Genomic DNA, 17017 nt, shown 5'->3' on the forward strand with positions numbered 1-17017 from the left:
GTCCGGCTCCCCTCCTGCTCCTCTTCCCTGAGGAGGAGGATGGGTTGAGAACATACATTTCAACCCAATGAAAACGTGACCCACAGATGAGGAAGAAGACAGAAAGATGCTGCATGGGGAGAAAAGACCTGTTGCATCTCGTCCCGGGGGCCGCGCATCCCCTGGCCCCCGTCGCCGGGCCGCGCCAGGCACCCGTATGGTGCTGGTAACGGCTCGAAGCGGGTCCCGTAACGGCCGGAGGAGAAGGACCCCGGGGACTCCTCGCCGAACCTGCAGCCGGGGGCTGCTCCGCTCAGCCTGGCAGTCAGGGCGGCAGAACAGCTTTAGCCGGGGCGAGTGTCAAATGTTTTAGCAGGGAGTTACTATAGAAACTATCTCAACTCTTCTTTCTGTGCAGCCTCGTTGCCACTAATAAATAGCCTCATTATTTTGCAAAAAGTGCTTTGGAAACCAGCAGCACCACAGTTCGGGCCAATACAAAATTAATGATCGAAAATAGCGGGGCCGTTTTTTTCCTGCACCATAAAAAGCAGGGAGGCCGGGGTTTCCATTAGGGAGAGTTATGGCTCATTTCTTTGCTTTTGCTGTATTTATGTTTTATGGATTGAAAGTGATTTCAGCCACTATCACAAATTACTAATTCCCACATTACATTAAATGTCTGTGAACAGGAATGGCTCCTGCCTATCAAAACAAACCGGTAAGTTATGTGCTGGCAGGGACGCGGCTCGGGAGCAGCCCAGCAGCTCCGACGGTCCCAGCTCCTCCCTGCACGGCTCGCTGGTGCCGGCTGATACGGGGGGACCACGGCAGCCCTCATTTCCATGACGAATTTCTCCCTTCTCTGCTGCCCCAGCAGTCGCAGCTGCCTCCACCTCTCTGCCCGGCTACTTAAAACGTGCAATTTCCATTTCATCTCAGGCATGCTCTTCCCGGTGCCCCGAGCAGCCCAGGAGAGGACAGTTAAAAATAATAACAGGAATAACACAGCCCTCCAGAGAGAAGCTAAAGCACGCATTGCTCCTCGTATATTAATAGGTCCTGCTGTTAATCACTGCTGTTGCTGTTCCTCTCCCAGCCGGCGAAGCGTTTCATCCACGCAGGGCAGTGCCTGGGCTCGGGCACGTGCTGGGGAGTGAACGGGCGTTTAGGATTGGCACTGGGGTCTTAGATGTTCGTGGAGGTCAGCCCTCTGATCGGCTGGCCGCAGTCACCGTCCCGTTGTACGCGCCTGGATCTCGCTTAGAAAATCAATCCCTCGCCGATCCCTTCAGTGCCGGAGACTCCGGCAGCACGCTTCCCTGCATCTGGAAGATCATCAAACCCCAGACGGGTTTGGGTGGGCAGGGACCTCCCAGCCCACCCAGTGCCACCCCTGCCATGGGCAGGGACACCCTCCACCAGCCCAGCTTGCCCAAAGCCCCATCCAACCTGGCCTTGAACACTGCCAGGGAGCCAGGGGCAGCCACAGCTTCTCTGGGCACCCTGTGCCAGGGCCTCAGCACCCTCACAGGGAAGGATTTCTGCCTCACATCCCATCTCCATCTCCCCTCCTGCAGCTTCAGGCCATTCCCCTTGGCCTGTCACTCCCTGCCCTTGGCACCAGCCCCTCTCCAGTCTCTGGATCTGGATTTTTCACAGATCTCGTCTGACTCCGGCTGTGAAATCTAGCTCGTTTGTGCCACCTAGAAAACCTCCGTATTTGGATATCAATAGCTGGAGCGTTTTGCTCGCACAGCCAGGCTGCACTTCATTACAATATCACCCGTATTACCTCAACCGCAGGTAGTCGGACGTACGGTTCAGCACTGAGTGACTCCTGTAAGTGAAAATGGAGCATTGGTAGGGGAAAGCTCCTCAGCCAGCTCCCAGACCAGGGCTTTTTCTGACAGAGAGCTCTTGCTGTGCAAAACCTTCGGCGGGAAGTGTTGCATTTTGCTCTTTGCGTTTTGCGCTGCCCTGCCCGTAGCTGCCAGGCTCTGACTCTGCTCAATTGAATGTTATCATCCGTGGATCCCAGAGGGAAATACTGCCCGGGAGAAGATGAGCTCAATATTTACCTCAAGGGAGGGTGGAAGCTGATAGTCCCCACAATAAACCATCAGCGCAGGTGCGGCATTGCTGTGCACCTTCCCCTCCGGCGTCGGCAGGCATCTCCTCCCTGCTACCGGTTTGCAAAACCTTTCGCAGTCAGAGTTTGCTCTCCTTTGCCTTTCGAGCTGGTAAAAGCTGGATGTCATTGTTTATATTTTCATGCCGTGTCTCTATATGTAGGCTTTTTTGTAAAGATCTGAAAGAAAACTAGAATTGATCACACTGGTTTGCCCCTGGCATGAATCACCACGTACAAATAGGAAATACTACTCTCCACGGCTCTTCTTGGAGATCACGTTAATGACTTGCCATGGTGCAGACCCAACATCTCGATGGGAGGCAGCCAGGCATCAGAGAAAATGATGGGGAATATAATGAATCATTTGTCTTCCCTGTAGAAGGAAGAGTGGCAGTGGGAGAAACAGGCTCTTAACTCTTCAGCTGCTGCCGAGGTCTCTGACGGGCGAGCAGGACGGGGAAGGGGAGCACAGGAGACGGACGAAAGGACGTCACCACGCTGGCGTGTCTTCAGCATTTAAAATGGATTCAGGCTCGTGCTCCAGAACAGCAATTCTGGATGTCGGCAATTGCTTATTTTGCTGCTAACAATGTAGGGCCACTTATGGAAAAGGATTTCGCTTTCTCGATAACATAATAAAGTAGACTTGGCTTCGCGGGCAGCATCCTTCATCTGAGGTCCTGGGCACGCTGGAGGCACCCGCAGAGCTACAGCTCCGACACGGGCCGGCGGTGGGAGAAGCTGCGTCTGCTGGAGCCGGCGGAGAAGCCGAGATGAGGAAAGCCCCAGAGCTGCCCTCTCCCCGGGTGCTGCCTCTCCCCAGCCGCTGCCCGATGCCACAGGCTTCATCGCCCAACTTTTGGGCTTCATCGCCCCCCGCGGGACGCCCCGCCGGGATGTCCCTGCCTGCTGCTGCCCAGGGCCGCGCTGCCCACCCTGCCGGCTCGCGGCTCCGCCACCAAACTGGCCATGCAGGGCAGGTTTGGCAACGCCGGCAACAGCTCCGGCACGTGAATGGGGTGGCTGCGTGGTTACGCGTTGCAGCGGGAAGGGGCACGTGCCTGACCAGCCTTGCACTTGGAAAGACAGCGACAGGCAGCTGCATTAGAAGAATTTGCTCAGCGCGCTCAGCACCAGCCCCCTAATTACGGGTGGTGAAGGGGTGACTTTACACAGCGGCACCGGGAGCTTCATTATATTGGTCTTGGCCTGTCCTTTATCAGGCAATGAAAGCGAAGGCGCAGGTGAAAGAAAGATTGTGCGGGGAGGGCAAAGGAACGAACCTGAGCGCTCTCGCCATGAAGGATAAAGGGGTCCGAAGAGGCGAGATGGGGGTGAATAATCCAAAAGTACGTTGTAAAAGTCTGTTACAAAATCTGCTACGGTCTCTCCAGGTGTATCAATACAAACTTTCTGGGGGTGCCTGAACTGCCGACGGCTGGGAAAAAATTACCAGCTCCCATTTAATCAACTCTGCTCATTGTTTCCCGTTGAGTGAATTAAAAAGCTTTCAGCCACACGTACAAATTGCGGTCCAAACTCACGACTGATAAATGTTCCTTTTGAACTTCAGCACAATAGGGGAGCCGATTAAACTTTTAACATTTTGAATCCTATAATTTATTTAAAATGTATTAGCTGAAAGAAAAGAAAGCGGAATACTTTTTTCGTTATTATTTTCTTAAGAGGAGTTGATGTTAGAGATAGATAACGTAGTCCAGTAAGCCTGGCTCTGACATTGCCATTCAACCCGAGTCCCATAACTTGGGCTGAAATTGCCGACTTTCAGTGGAACCTGGGACTCAGCTGGGCAGGAATTTCCCCGGCAGAGTTTGGCAGCAGCATCCCCCCCGGCAGGTCCCATGGCAGAGCAGGCAGCAGGAGCGGAGCCGGTGGCTCTGTGACCGTGGGTTTGCACAGCTTTTCTTTCAATAAACTGAGACTTGTCTTCCTGAAATGCGGTTCTGCATTTTAACTCGACTCTTGCTGGGACGAACAAGCCCCAGTCACCCTTGAAGTCTGACAGCGTAACTAATATTTGCCATTTAAATAGGGTAACTGCCCGCGGAGCACGAAGCGAACGTTACGCAGCTAACCACTGCCCAGCTCCGCTCCCGGTGCTGCCGCGGTGCCGCCGCTCTGCCCTTGCCCTGCCAACCCGCCAGCCCGGCGCTCGCCATCCCGCAGGAGTTTCCCCAGCCATACGGACGGGTCTCATTAACCACCACACATCCCAAGTGGAATTTGCATGGAACAGCACCGCATATACACGCGTCACAGCCCAACGAGCTTTCCATGATTGTTGTTATTACCATAATTACTGAAGGAATTAGTAATGATAAACCGTTGAGAGTTAAAGCACTGGAGGCTAAAGAGCCGTCTGATGCATTGAAACGCTGGGAAGCATTTTCCAAGTTAAGAGCCATACAATATTTACCGGGGATGGCAAATGCGAGGACGTAGGATGCTCGGCACAGGACGTGCTTGCAGGAGGCTGCTTGGAGCAGAGGCTCCGGGCTGCCGTCGCACCGGCGGGCATCAGTGACGCGTCTGTTCGCAAGACTGAAAATCAACGCAAGGAGAAGGAGAAAGGCCGAGTGTCTGGGCTGGGCAGGCGGAGCTGAATCCCGCCTGCTGCAGACCGATAGCAGGGATGCGGCCGTAATTCCCTCCCGGCTGGCTGCTGCGGAGCAGATTCCCACTCTGGCTCGGCACCGGCCCTCACCGGCGGGACTCGCCAGGAAGCGAGGCTTGGGGTTGCTTTTTCCAACCACGTTGCTGCCGCACATCGCCGAGCTGACAGGATGACTTTCGTGCTCCGGCCCCGGCCAAACCAAGGGCACGTTTTCCCTCCAGGATCTCACCCTCTCCATTACGCCGGGCGTCTGCGTGGCCAGCGCTCGGGCAGTTCTCATCATCGCACGGCTCCTACCTCAGGCAGCAGCCTTAAACCCGGCCTCTCGATCTTTTTTGACAACTTAATCTTTATTTGCTACTGACAACAATATATGTAATTGCAGCCCTTGACAGATAAGAGCACTCCAGACACCGCAAGGAATAAGTGGTGGCGCCTGGTCCAAGCCCAGCGCGTTTTCACCCCTTCTTGCCATGGCTGCGAGCTCTGCTCCGACGGCAGCAGCGAGAGGGATGCTCCGGCCGCCGTGTGCTGCGCGCAGTCCCCGAGTCCAGCCCCCTCCTGCCACGGCTGAATTTTTGCGCCCACAGGAAATTTGCATGAAAGCCACTGGATCCCCGCACGTCCCATTAGTTCCAACAGAGAGAGGTGCTCCGGCGGTTTTTGTGCACTTCCATTCTTGGGGCTGGGGACCGGGTGTGCAGCGGGACGCCGAGCAACCGCCGCCTCCTGCAAGCCTTATTGCCATCTCATAATCGATACCCCTGCCAACAGCGATGCCAATAACTTTAATTCTTGATAAATGGCAGGCACAAAACTGAGCTATTGTGTTGCTAAAAGAAATTTAATTAAGGGTGAACAGAAGGGATTCATCACTTGGCAGCGTAGCCGTTAACATCGGCTGGCCGTCCAGCCCCCATCGATGGCCTTTCAGCTCTTGCCACAGTTCACGCCGGTAACAGCGGGTCCCTGAGCACTGGCTGCATCGGTCCCCGCTCCCTAAGACCGGCCCATTCCCATCACGCAGCTCAATGCCTCTCGTCGCCGCACAGCCAAGCAGGTCTCCAGCCCCCCCAGCGCCCCCCCAGCACCCCCCCAGTACCCCCCAGCGTCCCTCCTCACCCCCCTGCGGTAGGGCACGTCCCGGCACTGGGGACTCGGTGTCGCCCACGGCCACTCGCAGCCACCTCCAGCCCACCCTGTGGCCGTGGGGCTGTGCGGGTCGGTCCCCTGGACGTGCACGGAAGGGATTTTGTCTCTGCGAAGTTTTTAATTACGGGCAGCCTTTTCTTCGGGACAGACGCTGATTTATGTCTGATTATTTTTCTTAGCGCATCTGTGACATAATCAGGGTTTCCTCTGCATGCACAGGAAGACTTTCTTCATTAGTTATTAGATTTCAGCCCCCAAAGAGCAAATTAGGGGACATCAATATGCAAATGTAATGCTTCTAAACTGATAGCGCCAGAGCTTCCTCCGGAGGGGAACAAAGCTGCCGTGACATTTGGCTTCCAACTCTTTGCATTTTGGGGGTAGGGTTTTATACTGTCTTTAATTTGTTTTTTGCACTGGAGGGAGCTAAAAATAAAGCTTCCACAAAAGTTGTTCTTTTTGCTTGCCTGGTTGTGTTTGGTTTGGCTTTTTTGAAATACCATTTGCACCGTGTTGACAAAGCTGGCCAGCCTGCAGCCGGAGGGGCCGAGGCTTTTCCAGCCCGCGCTCAGGTGCCGTCCCGGCGATGCTCTGCCCGGTCCCCGTGCGACGCTGCGGTGGGCGAAGGGCAGTGACGCCAGCACGGCTGCCACGGCGAGGTAATTTAGCACGAAGGACAGCTTGGGGATGTGCTGGATGCCAGAAAGTGCGCGGCATCACAGATGGCTTCAATTTGGGCTGTAACTTCCCCAAACAAGCCATTTCCCCGTTCAAGCCCTTCCAATCCCACCCCTGGGAGTCCTGCGGCAGAGCCAGAGAAGCCAACGGAAAGAGCCGCCGGCTCTGCTCCCTGAGCGGGGCTTGCTCCGCCAACGGACCCTCTGCAGCCCACGCAGGGTCCGGCTCCCGCAGAAACGCCAACGCCACGATGGGAGGGTGGGCTTTAAATCCGCAGGAATTTCGCAGGCTCCAGGGAGGATATTCGGGCTCCCGGACCAAGGTTTGAACACGATGCAGGTCAGCGGTGGTTTCTGCCCCCCTCTCAGTGCTGGCACAAACACCCGCTGTCGGGGACGGGACGTACCCCCAAACAAGGGGGCAGGATCCGTCCCGAGCGCAGCGCGGCACTGGCTGCCCCCGCATCCCTCCCAGCCAGCGGTGCCCCCTCGGCGGGGAAGAGGAAGAACGTTAAATTCTGCACTTTGGGAGAAAGGGATGTTTTTAACAAATACTCCATTAACTGCCAGCAGGATTTGATTTTTTTCTTTTTCTGAGCGTGCAAAATGCGCAGGGAGCTTCAAATGGCGCTCGGTGGCAGCTTGGCTCCTCCGCTCCCATCTGTGCAGCGCTGCCTTCAAATTAACAGCTACGCCAGAGCAGCCCCCACCCCGGTTAAGCCCCCCAGCCCCCTCCCAAGCCTCCCGCATCCTCCCGCATCCTCCCGTGTGCCGGGGCGCTTGGGGCTGCTCGGCTGCTTTTGTACATCCAGCGGGGAGGCTCTGGGTGCTCCGGCGGCTGCTTTGCACGGGAGCACGCAGGGATGGGGAGGCAATCGTCCTCACCACGCCGTTATTTCTTTGTAAGAGAAAAAAAAACACCCTCTTTACATCTTCCTAGGAGAAAAGCTCCCTCCCTGCATCCTGGCCTGGCTGGAAACGAGGTCAGCGCCACCGGGACAGTCATCAGCGTAATTACCGTGAGCAATCAGAATTTGTACGGTCTCCTGACAAGAGGACTCATAAGTGAGCACGAGAAGTGAAACGAGTCCCGCCGCAATTATTAAGCAGGGGAGAAGTCAGTGGGTGCGGGGGGAGTGATGGTGGGGTGCCCCTCGCCCTCCGCTCTCGGGAACAGAAAGGGAAACGACGCTGGACTGAGACCCGGGTTTGGGGGCATTTCTGGATGCCAGAAAAAGAGGTAAAAATTTACCAGACCTCTTTTATCTAAATTATGTGGCACTTCCAAAGATTAAAGATCCCACACAAGCCAGCAGCCCCCAAGTTATCAGTCTCTAGGAGGAAATACGAGCTCGCGGGAGCCGTGCCATAGACGTTTGCAGAGCATCAGCGGTAATGGATTTCATCATTCTTTGCTGCGGATTGGAATAAAACGGCCTTTCCATGCGGAAGGCGAGCCGATATTTCACGGGAAATGGGTATTTGCGAAATCATCAGGCAAACCAGCATAAAACCTCTGGACGAGGTGTTGCAAACCTCTGGAGGAGCACTGCAAACCCACAACGCTTTTGCACGTGGTCAGAGTTAACACCCCGGAGACACCAAAGCACTTGCAGGATCCGGACCCGCTCCCGGCACCGACGCGCCCCGCGTCCGTCACTGCCAACAGACGCGTGAGCCCCAGCGTCTGTCCCTGCCTTAGAGCGGCTTTTGTCGCGGCACGCCTCTTCTCACCGCCTTCATCCTGAGGCCGGAGCTGCCCGCTGCCTGCCGAGGCACACGCTTTCCCAGCGGATCTTCGCTGCCGGCGATGCCCGTGCAAACGGGAGGATTCCTCGCGCTGCCCGGGAAGGGCTGCACGCCGCGCGTCCCACCTCCGCCGAAGCATCCCTCCCAGCCCCAGGACCACCCCAGCCCCGCGCCTGCCCCCCGCATCGCCTTCCCCTCCCTCCCCTGCCTGCGCTCGTTAATGATGTACTGCAAATCAAAGCTAGCGCGGCGCTCTCTTTTTATATCTAATCGCGGCGGGGAGAATTATAGCTGCTCCGAAGCCAACATTTATACTTTCTCTCCGGGGGCCCTCGCGGCCGGCGGAGCAGCGAGGTGGGCTGACGCCTGCGTGACGTCCCTGGCCTGAAGGTGACCACGCGCCCACCCACCTGCCTCACCTGGGAGATTAAAGGCACGAAGCCCCCAGGTATTACACGGCCTGCGGGGCACCCCCATGCCGGGGGACCGCCAGGGTAACCCTTCGGTAAATATTCGGGGCAATAAGGACGTCCAGGGAAGCCCCCGGCAGCAGCAGCTGTCGGTTCCTGTACCACCCCCAGGGCTGCCAATGCCCTTGGCTGGATTTCACCCTGCTCTGCGCCAGCCCAGCCTCTGCTAATAAGTAATTAGGAGATAATTAACATTTGTAGCATACAGTGGGAAACATCTGGGCCTGATAATGTATGAGGAGCCTTCGAGGGTGATTAATGGGGTCCGGAGGAAGGAGAGCTGCGGGTGGCTGGGCAGAGCATCGTGTCGGAGAGGGTGGGCTGGGGACGGGGGGGGACGGGCTGGGACAGCCCCGGGGATGGGGACGTGGATGGGGACGTGGATGGGGACATGGATGGGGACATCTCTTCCCAGCCTGCTCCCGAGCAAGGGTGGGAAAGCGGAGAAGTTCCCCCGGGAAGAAGGTTTCTCAGTCGGGAGACGATCACTCAGAAGCGACCCGGACTCGGAAGGAAAACGGAGGGCGTTTGTTGGAGCTGGTATTTATTTTGTGTGACTCCTACTTAATTAAGTAGTTCATTTGCATAACCTTGCGCAGTTGCTTCTGTCATCATGAAATTCAGCCATGTGCAAACAGTTAGCAAAAAATAACACACATAACTCAAACTTATGTTTGTTGTAAAAATGGTTTTACACGATGCGGTTAACCGGGCCTGACGCACAGCCCAGAACTGTCTTTCCTTCCCATTTAAAGAGAGGAATAAATCTCCCCATTGATTTCCGGGGAAATTATTTTAGATTTTGCTCAGCTCCCCTTCGGCAGATTTCCCTTGCTAGCTGGCTGCTCCGCAGCGGAGGGAGAACCAGCGCGCTCCCCACAACCACTCACACGTTGCTTTCCCTGCAAATTAGCAAAAGGCCAAGCCGAGGGGTCCTGAAGGCCCAGCGTAACCTTATTAAACCTTTCTCTTCCTCTTAAAGGTTACCTGTGCTCAGGTCTCTCCAGCCTTTTAACTAGCAGCATGCGTGTCGAATAATGAAGGAGCCAAAAATACATAACGCGCGCGTACAGATATGTATTTTTAGGGCTGCTCTGACCTTCTGCAGCTTGCCGCTCTCCTCCCCGTGTGACACCAGGACAAATATCCCTGCTGACACTCGGCGGCCGTTGACGAGCAGCCCGCGAGCAAGCAGCACCGCGCCACGTGGGCTCGTCGGCTTTCGGGCAGACGGTGCAGCCAGGAGGGTTTGGCGCTGCGGGACGCTTGGCAAACCCGGCTGACATTTCCCAGCCTGCCCTCAGTAAAGGTGGGTCTGGGCGATGCCAGGGACGAAGGGAGCTCCGGAGGCGCCGGGGAAGAAGCCGGGGCATCCCTGAGGAGGGGGACTCCGAGGTTCGCCAGATCCTGCCCTGCTCTTTTCTTTTCTCGCCTGCGACGGAGCGGTGCCTGTCCCAGGGCTGCAGCACGTGGCTCTGCGCGTGCCGCTGCTCCCACCCTGCCGGTCCCCGGGCCCCCCGCCGCCCACCGCCGTGGGTGAGCATCCCTCCTCCAGCCTGGCGTTTCTAGGGCACCCGTGTCCGCGGCGGCTCGAGCAGCGGCTGCCGAAGGACTCGCCACCTCCCAGACCGATGCTGCAGCCGAGCCCTCCTGCAGCTTCTCACAGCAAAAGGGCCCAGCTTGGGGAAAAGCATCCTCACGGGCAGAAGCTTTTCACTGGGATCCGAAGGTTTCAGAGGTGTTTGCAAAGTTTTAGCGTGTTAAGCATGAACAGGTCCGGTTTAGTACTCTCTTTGCCACTCCTGGGTGGCTGCAGCATCGGTGCTGAGCCTGAGGTCGGGGGTTATTTCCAGGCAGCCAAAAACAGCTGGAACAGCTCACCCTCGGGTGCACTCACTATGGAAAACCCATTTAAAGGTGCCCTGCGAGGCTCCGGCAAGCGGCCGAGCCCGGGATGCCCCGACACACAGACAGGGCTGCCCGGCACACAGGGGAGTCGCTGCTCTGAATCCCCTCGTTAGCAAAATTAGCCAAGAGCAACAACCCCCACGCGCGGCCCCGTCGCCCCATCGCCAGGAACACACACGCTTGTGTCTTATGGCAAAGGAAGAACAATTCAGTGTCTAGAAGTACCCGGGAAGGTAAATGCATTAACCTTAGCTTGATCCTGGAGTGTAATTACATAAAGCCTGGCTCCCAAGTAAATTAGTACATTAATAACAATTTTGTTCCTGTAATTACTATCATTTCTTAGATCTCGCAGCTATTGCCTAATTCAGCCGTGTGTGCGAGGGCATTTCCACCACCAAACCCGCCACCGCCTGCGATGGCCCGGCCTCGGCCACACAGCTCTGTGCCGTGCACAGGCTCCCAGGAGACCCGAGGCTGTTTGTAGTTTAAATAAAGATGCTACAAACAAATTAACTGATGCTTGTTCGGTGAAAGGGTCAGGTTGGTCCCCACCTGGAGGTAACACCTTCCGCCGGCCAAGGGGTCGGCTCCGATGTGCGGGATAACTTCCACCGACAGCCTGCTCCGTTTTTCACAAGGCGCAGACGCCGGTCGCGAGGAGAGGTCCCGGGAACTGCCCAGGGACAAACCCACGTCCGTCGAGCGATTCCTCTTCACACAGGGGTGACGGCGGGGACGGGCACCAAGCCCAGCGTGTTACAGGCAGAGCAGAGGAGCTGTGGCAGCACCGATGCCCACACCAAAGCTGCTGGGTTCACCACCGGTGACACATGGTGGACGCGGCTGTGGAGCCGCCGGCTCCTCGGGGACCCCCGGCCCCGCCACGGGCCATCCCCAGAGGCTGCCTCTCCATCGGCTCCGGAGGAGGAGGAAGGAGCATCCTCTCGGATCTCCATGGAAACCCGCGCCGAGCGGCGGGGAAGGCTTTAATTTGAAGTGCTGCTTTGGCTGAGACCCTGGGAGCAATCGGCAGGAGATGAGCTGCATTAAGAAGCAGCAGGGGTGGGATGCTTCTCTGAAAATGGGTGCCAAAAGAGTATATCTGATACATTAGGCTTGAAAACCTGCTTCCAAAAGGCAGGGAGCCGAGCTGGGCGAGCCCGTCACAGCAAAGGATTTATTTCTTTCATTTGGCCCCTTTTTTCTGTGCGCAAATTATCCATGAAAAGACTTTGATTTTTTTTTTTTCCCCCCCAAATTTGTTCATTAATTTGAAGCGAGGGGCAGATGGTCCGCGCAGGCAGAGCTCAGCGCATCCTCTGGCACGCACTGCGGGTGAAGGCAAACCCCACCGCTGTCCCCACGCTGCGTGGACCTCCCCCACCAGCCCAGCAGAACACCCAGGTTTGCAAAAGCTGTGCTCGAGAAATATGCAGGCCTGGTTTTGGGCAGGTACGCCCAGGGTCAAAATGGGCCGCTCCGCGCTCGGCCACTGTCAGCAGCACACGGGGCTCACCCAGCTTAATTAGTTCCAGTTTGCCAGCGTTGGAGTTAATCACCCAGCCCAGGGGCTGATGGCAGGGTGGGATGGGGTGGGGTGGGGTGGGATGGGATGGGATGGGGTGGGGTGGGATGGGATGGGGATGGGGTGGGATGGGATGGGATGGGGATGGGATGGGGTGGGATGGGATGGGGTGGGCTGAGGAGCTGCACAGAGCCAAAGCCCAAGACCGTTGGTGATGCTCAAGCACCCATCATCCAACAGACTCCAGCCAGAGACCCCTGAGGCCGAGCAGAGGTCTCCATCCCACAGCTCCCCGGGGGGGGGGTCCCATGGCAGCATGGGGTGATGCGGGTGCTGCCGTGTCAGCAGAGGCAGGGGCCTGACGCCTGCGCAGCCGGGCTCACGCCGGGCGAGGGCTGGCAGCGAGCAATCCTGGAGTTATCCCGCAGCAGCAGATGTAAACGTTAGCCTCCGTCCCACGGGGAGTCCAAGCCCGCACTGAAGGCAGAGGACAGCTTTTACGATCAAATCTCTTTTACAGCCTTTCTCCGGGAAAGCGGGTGTAACAGCAGGGCACGGCTGTTCCCAAAACCCTGGGTGACACCGCGTCAGACACCAAGAGGTGACTCACCAGAAATTTCCAGCTGTAAAAGCAAAGCCCGTCCCATCCGGCACGCAGTGAATAACCACGTGTGCCGTAACTCCGGGTAGGAAGGGCAGCCCCTGCCCCTCCGGCTGCCCAGCAGCCCTGAAGCTGGTCTTCTCCGGGCTGGCACCGCTGGAGATGCTGGTAGCAGCCACCCAGGCGATTGGCACTCAGCAAACTTGCAGGGTGAGAAAGGACATGCCTTTCTTCGGGGAGAAAATACAGAGCATGGAAGTAGAAGACGCTCCATCATACATGGAGCCGCACACTGCAACTAGCAGAGACCTGCCCGAGCCCTCTGGCATCTCCGGTCCCATCTCCCACCCCATGTGTATGTTGGAGATAAACAGAAGGCCGTAGCCTCCGAGGCTTTTATCCAGGACTTTTCATTTAATTTAATTACTGAAGTATGTTTCCCCCCTGAGATAAGATCTGCATGACATTTGATAAGCCGTACCTCCTGGCATAGTCCACTCACGCGCACCGGCTACCAGCTGCAGAGATTGAGAGACGCCAATAAATGGGTCTTGTTGCAGGAGGCAAAACCAGCATCCCCAGGAGGAGTCTTGGGGCACCCCGGCCGAACAGCTCGCGGAGCAGCAGGAGCGGTGGGAAGCCGGAGAAAAACCGGGTGAGAATCAAATATTTGTTTGGGCTGGGAGGTGATGAGCGGCTGTTGGTGCTCGGCTCATCGTGTCCCCAAAATCAAGTGCTCTCTAAGCGTGAATTCGGGGGCGCACGCTTTGCTGTACCTGGTTTGGAGACCTCCCCGCCGGACTCCCACCGCCGAGCCAGATGATCCGGTCTCTCTGCCACGAACACCTTGTCCCCGGCCGCTGGGAGCTGCCGCAGGAGCCGGAGCCATCTCGCCAGAGGTGCTTGCTTTGCCTACGGCACCCACAGAGTTTGTTTAAAAAGCTTAATGGTATTTGGAAGTAAGAGGTAAACACTCGATGTCAGTGACCTTCACTAAGGTGGACGCTGCTTCCCACCGCTATGCGATAAATTAATTGGTAAATGAACACAAAGCCCCAATTCTTCATCAAATGTCAAGTCTGGGACAGGAAGAAGGGAAATGATTTAAAAGCAACCACCAGTTTATAAATGTTACAGATTTCTCATTATGTAGCTGCGAATTATTATTAAAAACTACCCTGCGTTTCAGCGCTGCCGTGCCTGCCCAGAGCAGCCCGCGGTGGAGAGGCTCTGTCTCCTTCACCCCATGGCTGCAGAATCCCATCAAAGACCCCGAAACCCCTTGCAAACTCAGAAGCCCCGCTCGACTCTAAACCCAGGCAGGAGTCGAGCTCCTCGGGGAAGCAGCCGGCATTTCTCACAGTGATTTCACACGTAATTGTGAGGCTCCGCTCACCACGGGTCCGGTGCTCCAGCCCCGGCTGCTGCCCAAGAGCATCCGGCTCCCACCGGGCAAAGGCCACCGTCGTGCTCTTTCACCGCGGAGCTCGAAGGGACGGGTCCATCACCCTCTGCCCAACAGGACCCGCTTAGAGAGCGAGGACATGTTTTGAAAGTGCCCTTCACATCTCATCCATCCCGGCTGAATGGGAGCGCAGCAGCCGCAGCTCGGAGGCTTTTCATCTCCTCCGCCAGCCCTCCCTTCTGCTGGAGATGCTAATGAAATGCATTTCCTACAGCCATTGGTTCACGTATGGAACCTTCAGCCCGGTTTTGATTGAGTGCACTTAATATAGTTGCTCTTGTTGTAGAAAGGATTTTGAGCCTGGTATTTTACAGCCTTGATCTTAAAGAAATCCATTAAGCAGAGCTTTATCTCTGGGTTTTGTAACCATTAAATCGGGTTCGTATCAAGTCGGTGGTGCCTTTCAGGAAAACTTGTGGGACAAACAGGGAAGGAACCTCCCCGGTGCTGGGGCTGCTGTGCCGTATTTGGGCTATGTCTTAGGAACCAAAAGGGGATTTTTCTCTGCCGAAGAACATCTTACACCTCGCTTCAGAGAAGTTCAGGGTCCGAACTTCCAGGGGACAAGAAAGACTCGTAATTGGCCTGACAAATATTCCTTAGTGTGGCCAGATAACCATTCCTTCCCTCTGGAAGGCGAGCACCGGGAATCACGTCTGGCTTCAGCCACCAGACAGCCACCGGTCCCGGTCCCGGCAGTCGTTGTCCAAGCGCTGTCCGACTCAGCGACGGCACGCAGCCGGCAGGTTGAGTTACCGTGTGCCTGCCAAAGACAAAAGCTAATAAATTAATCTCGGGTGAATTGAAGCATTTCATTTAGATTTTGACCTTTCAAAAGAAAATGAATAATGCATTTCAAAATAAAAACTCATTTCAGACTTGAGAATCAAAACACTTCCAGCTGGAAATGCCAGGGCGACGCATTCTAACACCGAAGTGTTTTGATTCCGTAGGTGGGACGACTGCTCCCTTCAATCCCAGTGCCAGCAACCGCCCCGAAGGCATCTGCGCCCGCTGGGTTTTCTCTGCCCTCCTCCTCCTCCTCCAACCCCACCGGGCTCCTCGGGGAATTCCCGGGAGTTTTACGGAGCGGAGCGGCGGTTTCCCACGGTGTTGCTGTTGCAAGGCACGGCATCGGCCTGCCGGTCACCCTGGGCTCCGGCAGCACCGCCAGCCACACTCAGCACCCGGAGCAGAGACCGTACCGCAATAGATTCATGGTGTAACTGTCCCTCCATGTGTTGTCACTTAATTGACAATGAAATTACGTTCCAGGATATGTTCCGAGAGCCAGATCTGCCTCTCCCGGCTGCCATCGGCTTCCCCCGCGGGAGGAGAAGGTGCCTTGCCGCTTGGCCAACGCTAGCCAAAAGGCGACGGCACGGCTCCATCAGCGGGACGCTGTGTCTGCCGTAAGAAGGTGCCACGACACGCCGGCAGGGCCGATGCCAGGGCACCTTCCCGGCCCCCTCCCACCGCGCAGGGCAACGGCAGCCGCCCTCCGCCGCGGCCAAGCCTCACCGGCAGGTTGGAGAAGCGTTTGCTTGGTGCTGCAGTGCCGCTTTCAAACGAGTCTATCAGCTTTCAGTTTGGCAGACTCTAAATACTCATTTCAGCTAATAAAGATACCCGGTAATGTCGTGTTACAATGCTGGCAAGCTCCCAGCAAATGTTATGGTGAGCCTTTGTTTAATTAGGGATTTCTCAGGCAGTTGCAATTTTGGCCCCATAATGGGCAAAATAAGCTGGGTTTAAAAGCTGGAGGCCGAGGAAGACCCTGCTGATGCCCGGGCATCTCAGGAGCCTTTGCCCAGTCTGAAAAGGCATTTTGCTGCTGCAGAAGCTTTTGCACCCAACTCCCTTTTTTCTTTTTCTTTTTTTTTTTTTTTCCCTCTGCCTGCTCCTGCCTCCCCCGAGTCCCAAACACAGCCCCAGAAAGGTTGTTTGTTCTGCGAATCAGTAAAGTTCAGCCGCCACAGCAGCACGCCAGTGACGGCTCCTGTCTGGGTAAGCAAATGAATTTTGATGGGTTTTCCACCCACCCCGCTCAGGATGGGAAATGCCAGCGCTGGTTGGCAAAGCTCACGGGGAGACGCAGCCCACGGAGGCAGCAGGAGCTGAGCAGGAGCCGTCCCAGCCCAGCCACCCCGGTCACCTCCCCGCGGCACATCCGCAGCCGAGGAGGGCAGAGAAAGGCGCCCAAGCAGCAGAGCGGCAGCACGCGTGCCAGCATCCCTCCAGGCTCCCAGCATCGCTCCCAAGAGAGGGGAGCCCACGTCCCGTGGCGCTGGGCAGCCGGCCCCGTGCTGGATGCCTCCAAGCAATGGCTACAAACCCCACCGGGACCCAGGCGCCTGGAGAGGCAAAGCACGAGTGGAATCAAACCGGCCGTGGAAAGCCTTCAAAGGCTGGCTGAAGCACCGGGCAGCGACACAGCGCATTCCTGCCTTCACCTCACCAAATGAGCCCAATTAACGAGCTGCTGCGGAGCAGCGTTGGATCTCCATTCCTCGGGAAACGCCGGGAGCAGAGCCCCAGGGGAGCCGCAGGGGAAGGCAGCCCCTCGCCAGGTCCCTCTGAGGATCTGATCCCCAGGTGCTGCGCTGCCTCGGGAATCCGGCCGGATCCAGCAGCATCAGTGCCCATCGGCCGCCCGCGGAGGCGAGAGGCAGAGCGAGGAGACTGAGGCTGCCCGGGTGAGCTCGGCGAGGCGAAGGCA

At 56.7% G+C, this 17017-nt stretch overlaps 1 protein-coding gene across 1 annotated transcript in view; it reads left to right on the forward strand.

Annotated features, from left to right (window-relative positions):
* The window catches only part of AJAP1 (adherens junctions associated protein 1), a 145654-nt gene extending 132851 nt beyond the window's left edge, over positions 1-12803 (forward strand). The window contains exon 5 of the mRNA XM_054849790.1: positions 12753-12803. Coding sequence (XP_054705765.1) covers positions 12753-12777 — 25 coding nt within the window. The 3' untranslated portion in view covers positions 12778-12803. The remainder of the gene's footprint in view (positions 1-12752) is intronic.
* Positions 12804-17017: the final 4214 nt, after the last annotated feature.

Source organism: Grus americana, chromosome 21 (assembly GCF_028858705.1).
Source record: "Grus americana isolate bGruAme1 chromosome 21, bGruAme1.mat, whole genome shotgun sequence".
Taxonomy (NCBI): Eukaryota; Metazoa; Chordata; class Aves; order Gruiformes; family Gruidae; genus Grus; species Grus americana.